The sequence below is a fragment of the Buceros rhinoceros genome, unplaced genomic scaffold, assembly GCF_000710305.1.
Source record: "Buceros rhinoceros silvestris isolate BGI_N320 unplaced genomic scaffold, ASM71030v1 scaffold14586, whole genome shotgun sequence".
NCBI classification, from domain to species: Eukaryota; Metazoa; Chordata; class Aves; order Bucerotiformes; family Bucerotidae; genus Buceros; species Buceros rhinoceros.
In genome coordinates, this window is record NW_010417046.1 from 12,074 (window position 1) to 19,593 (window position 7,520).

The 7,520-nt window shown below is 47.0% G+C and overlaps 1 protein-coding gene across 1 annotated transcript in view; it reads right to left on the reverse strand.

Annotated features, from left to right (window-relative positions):
- Positions 1 to 6,160: 6,160 nt before the first annotated feature.
- PHLPP1 (PH domain and leucine rich repeat protein phosphatase 1) overlaps positions 6,161 to 7,520 on the reverse strand; it is a gene marked incomplete at its 5' end in the record, with an annotated part of 39,325 nt that continues 37,965 nt past the window's right edge. The window contains one exon of the mRNA XM_010138037.1: positions 6,161 to 7,483. Within this exon, the coding sequence (XP_010136339.1) occupies positions 7,112 to 7,483 (372 nt within the window). The remainder of the gene's footprint in view (positions 7,484 to 7,520) is intronic.

Sequence of the window (7,520 nt, forward strand, 5' to 3'; positions counted from 1 at the left end):
CTGCCGCTGGTTCCGCTGCAGGACCAGCGGTGCTCCCGCATGTCTCACATGGTGGAAGCTGCTCTGGTTCCACGGGCACCCTCCACGGCTGGCAGAGCAGCAGTCCTGGTCCTGTGCTGCGGTGACACGAGGGGGAGCCATACAGCTTGCCATGGGCAGGGACGGCAGCTACGCGCTGTTCTACCCCAAATACTCCTCACCAGAAAACAAGAGGAGGCCTGGAGGCCATTTCTGATCCTCACAAGGAGATTGCTTCTGGATCGGGTAAGTGCCAGACACGGATCGCTAGGAGGGGAAGGTCACTTGCGACTGATCCCCCGCCCCACGCAGCCCCATTTCTGACGAGGGGCCAGGGGCAGGAGAGACTGTGGACACACGTTCCCATGTTCTCATCTCATCTGTCACTTCAAAGCACTCCAAGAATGCTGGGGAAAGACTCTGCTGGTACCTGAGTTGACCCTGAATAGTCCTGTTGTCAAATTCTGCCCAACAGAAATGAGAGAACGGGGCCATCTCTTTCACCTTCGTTTAGTGACCTACCTCAGGTGACTCGTCAAGAGGGCTCACAATACTTGATTTCAGGGAGCTTTGCTGCTTCCAGGACAGCTTTGGCCACTTCAAGAAGACGCAACAGTTTTTGTTCTCCTTTGCCACCCAGTTTTATACACATTTCAGCAGAATACTTCACTGCACATTCCATGCACTACTGTGGGCACCATATGTCACTACGTGTCCTTTTATTCTACTTCAAGTTCTGTTTTTCAGGACCAAGACAAGTACTGACTCCAAGTGTGCCTACTGCAAGATTTATTTTTTCACAAAATGCTGGCATCTCCCTCCTAGGGAGGGATTACAACGAAAGCATTGTATTCACCAGCCACCACATCCATACTTCTGCTACACCAGCCTTCCTTCATCGTTCTGTGTCCCAATTTTCTTTAAAGCATTCACAGCATACATTTAATTAGCAAAACAATTCCATCTGGGAGTGCTGAGAGTCAATACTGACAACTTTACTGTTAAAATACACAGATTTCTCTTGGTGCAGCTGAACTTAATCTGACTGGGAGTGGGGAGAGCCTGCTGTGCTCAGAGCATCGTGTCTCCCATTGCAGGGCTGAGCCCAGCTGGCACCGGGGGCTCCTGAAGGCTTCCACAGCCCCATCCCCGGCCACTGCTGGCCCCTGGGACCTCTAAGTCACCTACATACCCTAAACACGGGCCTCCAAACGCAATTGCACAGAACCACTGATAAAAGATCCCTTTTTTGTCTGTCTGCTGAAGTTTTGACAAGTGACACAAAAGAATAAGCTCAGATGAAAATGTGGAACAGGCACCAGGGGCTGTGACAAGCCACAGGACGCAGGAATTGAGACTCTAATGGGCAATGCATTAGAGGGCAAAGCAGGAAGAGCCAGCTAAACCTCACCCACCAGCAGACATTGCCTCCCAACCTTGGTACTGCTGACTTCATCCTCTTCCCCACAGCCTGAGGCGCAGGAAACCACACTGCCTGCTTGGAAACCAGGCTCTCTGGTTCTCCTACTGCACAAAACCGCAGGGCTCAGCCTCATCTGCTCCTGGGCCTCCTTGCCAAGGAGCAGACCTGCCCCGGGACTCTTGTCACATTGCAGTTGCAGGAGAGCTTCCTCACTGCTCCCGACAAACTCCTGCAGATTAAGCATCTCCCTTTCGATTACAATATTCAGAAAATATGGAAGGAGAGGAGATAGCATCTGCCCTGTTCAGATATTGCCTTAGCCATAACCTGGAGGGAAGCTCAGCTCGCTGTGGGAGATTAAAGGTAGGACAGGGTATCAAGTCAATCGCAGGTGAATCCCAGCTTGTCAGCCTGAGGAAGGACGACCTAAAGGATGAACTGCTGAACTTAAGAGGAATGGAAGTATAAATAGTCTGGGGGAAACTAGGGACCAATCATTTAAAGCAGGGGCTTGGAGCAAATAAACCACTTTTTCCCCCACCAATATCCTAGATAAATGGTGTACTGATTCTGGCCTGCTGTTGATCCATGAAATATTTAGGGGTTGTTCACCCCCACCTTTTGATTGAAATGGCTGTGAAGGGTTTTACTTGTTCTCAGGCAGCAGATGCATTTTATCTTCCATCTTTCCATAGAAACAGCAGTCCTGTTACATAGGGCGTTTGAACGCTTACGCCATCCGCGCAGGACACAGTGCACCCCTCACCAAGATGCACACAACCAAGAGGAACAAGTTGGCTCATGCAGCACTCCACTAAATCCTCACTGCAGCACTGCAGGCACAGGTATTGGTGAGAAATAAACCAACTAACTCAACAACAGTGCAGTGAGTTGTCCCTGAAGCAGGTCCACTGAATTATCGAAGCAGGACAGTAAAGCAGGTTAGCAGAAAAAAGAGAATGTAGAGTCATTTAAGAGACACCATCACATCCTGATTCCAGCTGAGCCCTTCTGGCCGGGCAGCATCTGCTGCAGCCAATGCTCTGAGGGACGTGACCCTACAGTGCTGCTGAGAACTGCTCAGAGCTACCCGCCTCGAGCGTCTTCTCCTCTTAGAACAGCTCATCTCTTCACCCACAGCAGGCAGTGTCTGGGGAAATCAGGCTGACCAGGCTGAAATTACTGCCCTCCGTACTCCTTCGAGTCCTACTGCTTCGCTTGAATCAGTTCCAGCTCTTCTGCACCCCAGATCAGTAAACTGTTCACTAGGTTATCCCAACCAACCCACTCAAGTAAACATTTGCAAGCCCAGATCTGCAAGGTCAAACCCAGAAGACATCACCTTCAACTAGGGCAGACATGCAGAAATTACCTCCAAAGGTGCACGTAACAGTCCGTTAAAACCCTCCACCACGTGCATGTGCTTCTAAAGTAGCAAAGTTATACTTAAAAAAATAAGTATGTAAAATTTGCTAGAAAATGACTCGTGTGAGTGTCATGGCTTGAACCTTACCAGCAGCCAAACATCACACAGCCGCTCGCTCACCCTCTCCTCACCCCGGGGGACGGTGGAGCAGAATTGGAGGGGTAAACGTAAGGAGACTTGTAAGTTGAGATAAAATGATTTAATAAAGTCAAATAAGATTGAAATGAGAATGATAATACTAGTAATAATAGAACACACGACTGATGCACAATGCATCTGTTCGTGACTTGCTGACCAATGCCCAGCCTGTTCCCAGCTAGTGCTCCCAGAGAAGGAAAAATCCTGAAACCACAATCCTGGAAGAGCCCGAGCTTCCCAGCCCACCTATATACTGAGCACAATGATGTATGATACGGAATATTCCACTGGACACTTGGTCCATCGCTCTGGCTACGCGCCCCCTCCCAGCTTCTTGTGCACCTGCAAGACACGGGAAGTCTAGAAGTCCTTGATTTCTTAGCTGCAATTAAAAACATCAGTACGTGATCAACATTCTTCTCGTACCAATGCCCATCCAAACCACAACACTGTTCTAGCTACTATGAAGGAAAATTAGCTCCATCCCAGCGGAAACCAGGACAATGAGCATGATGGCGAGTGATCCATCTGGGACCGCTGCAAAGAGACTACTGGAAGGGTAACGGACGGGGCGCTGCAGCAGCAGGGAGGGAGCCAGCCTGCACGGCCACGGCTGGGGCACCCCAAAAGCAGTAAGCCAGAGGAAGGCAATGCCACCACGGCACTGGCTACCAACCAGATGGTGGTGCTACAAAGTGAATGCAGAAGCAGAACAACTGCAGGTTATTCATGCGCAACAGAACGCGTTACGGAAGAAGACAGGAGAAAAGCTTTTATGTCACAAAAAGAGGCTTGTGTATACAAGCACAGTTACTTCTCAATATCATCACAGCTTCCTGTTTAGAGTTATCTTCCAGGAAATAATGTAAATATGTTAATTTTTCTGTCACCAGCCATCTACCTCCTCCTGTTCACGCATTTCTGCTTGTCTCAGATGCGGCTATCCACAAGTTTTAAAGGCCATGAAAGGTTTGATTCTAAAGGAAATACGGCTCTACATTTTCGAGTTGAAAGCCTTCCCTTTCTTTTTAGCCCCCAACCTTTGCCCCTGCTACCGCTGTCCAGTTCTGCAAACAATTTCACTTCTGAGTCAGACAGATCTCGGTAAGTCACAGAGGTGTAAAACATACCGTGCACATCATCGTAAAACCACGTGCGACAGTAACGCATCTAGATTGAATCACGACTTCAGCTTCAGTCCTCTCGAGGTAAGAACATACTAACCCCCTTCTGTGAAAGACGACAGTGAGGTCCAGAAAGTTGCAAAAACTGTATCTTGTTGTCCAAGTCCCAGTTCAATGCCAGAACAAAATGCCCTTTACACTCCCCAAACCAAACACTAAACTTTCCAAAGAAGCTCCCAGCCATTCAACCTACTGATCCAGTTCAGCACCTTATGCCCAGTGGAGGGATGGAGTCGCCCCTATGGAATGCGTCAGTTACGACTTAAGACAGGCTGCCACCACGAACACTCCTCCCCAGGCAGACCAGGTATCCAAAGGCACAGCTCCTCAGCCAAAATCCCGTCCCTTCGACGCTGCAGAAACCCCGACTCCAGAATGCCGCTGTTACCCTTACAGCGGGTACCAAGCTGAAAGTGGTGGACTGTGGTGTGCTGTCAGTTTTGCCCGTCTTATGCTTCATGGTGAGGGCAAAAGGAGAGAAACCACATTGTTGCCCGTAAGCTGCTAATGCCACCAGGTCTGGCAAGTTCTTGGAGTTTGTCCTTTCAAATGAAGAGAAGGTCTTTATGCACACAGTCCTGCTCACACGAGAAAAGGGCACAGCAGGAGTGTCACTTCTCAGTACTGGGCCAAAGCTTGGCTCACGTGACACGGTTCCCCTTTCACCCTTACGCCGACCTTTGCTCCTCTCTCCAGAGTCCCACATGTACAGCATGACCAGAGGCACCTTGCCATGAATACAGACCACAGACGGCAGCAGCAAGACTACTCCTCCACTAGCAGCAGAACAGGATTGCCTTTTTTTTTTTTTTTTTTTAAAGGTGTAGAGAATTTTCCAGCTTGCTCAGGAAACCCTAAACTTGTCATCACTTGTCTAGGCCATGGTAGCACCCTTGCTTAGTTATCACCTTCAGACTCCAGCAACATCTGAACAAAAGAAGAAAGATAACACTGTCCAAGGACACCAAAGAAAATGTATCATTCAACAACATTTAAATATACAAACTGTTTACCAAAGAACACCCAATGCAATAAACCATAAACATTTTTGTTTAAATACACTATTTTAATGAGTTTTCTTTAAGAAAGAGATATTTTGAAGCTCAAATTACAATAAAGTACAATCTTCTAGATCTACAGTAGACAGTGCTATGAACATTTACCAAAGCAGGTATTTTCATGTTTGCCTCTCTGCTGTAATTGCTTTTATTTAAGGAAAAGAAACTCAAAATCTGCTGTTAACAGCAATCCTGTCCTAACCTGACTATTTCACCCTAGAACAGAACCACAGTCCTCTCCCACAGCACAGGCCAAATGTCAAGCAGGAGCAGAACACTGTCATGATCGCACATTAATTCAGCTTTTTAAAGAGTGACAAGTAAAACGGAGCAGTTGGTTGGAGGCGTTACTGACAAACGGGAGCTGCTCCTTTCCCACAGGAATCACAGGAAAGTGCCCTCCTGCTACCAAAGTCGAACGGACGTTGAACTGATGTTCATTCAACGCGTTTGAGCAAATCTGAGTTTACGTAGGTAGCTCTGAGTTCATTTTTCCACCTTCTCTTTGTATTTTCCCTCTTCTCTCCATATCCAGTGTCTTCCTTCTCCCTTTTCTCAGCCCGCATGATCCCTTCATTGTTTCTATCTTCAGGTACTCGGTCCCAGAGGGACAGCCAGAGCACCGCTCCTCTTCAGCCTTCTCGCGTTGTCAATATGTGGCAAAGGGCAAATCAATAGTGCTGAATTAGTACTGAGGAAGAAAAAAAGAAACGGGTCAATTCCTCAGAGAGTTGCTTTGTATCTTTTAAAGGCCATTTTGCATGGCCTTTAAATTCTAAACGTACATGTGAGCTTTTGCAGTTAGTGTAAAAATGTGGCCGAGCTGGAAAAGATCAACATGTCTTGGTTTGAACTGAGCAGCAAGCTCCTGTTTGAAAGCTGCTGCTCAGCTATTCAGACATAAAAGCAGACATCAGGTGTAAATTTCATATTTATTATAACAAAAATTATGACATGTTCATTTGTGCATTCGGCTTTAATATAACTCTTGGTATGTAAATGTTCTACGGCAAATGAGCTCTATACAATCATGCTGGTTGTGGCAGCAGTAAGGAACACAAACAAAACCTGTCTGTAAAAGTTAGGAAAGAAAGAGACCAGAGGAAAAAGTGGGTTTCTTTGAATGGTCTCCACCGTCTCGGCTCTAGCCAACTCATACACAGCCACTCAGTCCGTTACGCTCAATGACCATGGCCCAAAGCGTCACTGAAGAAAAAAGGTCAGTTTTTCAGGTTGTGTCCTTAATGCCAAGGCTACAAAACATGTAAGCATCACTATACAACACTGAGCTATTTACAGGAATTCCCCAATCAACTGTTCTCTCAGAGAAAATTAGTGAATCTCAGTGACTTAAGTCACCTGGAAGAGTAAAGCAACTCCTAGGAGTTAGTCTCCATATTCTACAAATGTCTATCATTTTCAAGACCAAAAAAAGCCTTTTCTCTCAAAGAAATACAGTATTACAATATTACTTAAATCATTTAGCACTGGCTACTGCCCTGCTTTTCAAACAAAACAAACAAGCCATTTTTAAAAAATATTACATCATCATCTGTTTCTCAGCAATATATTAAACCTTTTTATTTTTTTTTGTTCGTTTTCTGTTTGCTTTTCATTTTTACACTCGATATGTTAAGGGAAGGTTAACTGTTTTAAACTTTACCAGTCAAGCGTCTCTAGAAGAAAGTCAATGAATATTAAACCTAACAAACAGAAAAGCTGCAGTTATCTGTAGTGGCAGGATAAGGAAAAGGAAGTACATAAAGGAAAAGGATAAGGAAAACCCCTGCTGTAACGTGAGCCCACTGGGTCTTGCACTCAAGTCTCCCTGTTAGTTTATTTCTTGAGCGGTAACTAGAGTGGGTCATAGTGGTGTATCGTAATAGTCTGCCAGGTGGTCCATCGGATACTGCCGCTGCTGCTGCTGTTGCTGCTGCTGCTGCTCCTGGTGCTGCTTCATTATCTCCTTGACTTCTTCTTCAAGCTCTGGGGGGATGATGAACTGGTCATCGGGATCGGGCTGTGCCGGAGCAGCAAAGTAGCCCCCTGTTTTTCTGAGCGGCGCATCCGTTGCAACTTCAATTAGGTTATGGCTCCTCTCCTGTGGTGCCACAGAACCATTGCCCCGCCGGCGCCCTATTGTGCCCGTGGCAGAATACTCAGCCTTCCTGGGAAGGCCGGCTTCATCTTCATTGGCACTGATGACGATACCTTCGTCGCTGGCTTCCACTGGCACCTGGTGAAGCTGCTTCTCCTTTGCTTGGCCGCGGCGG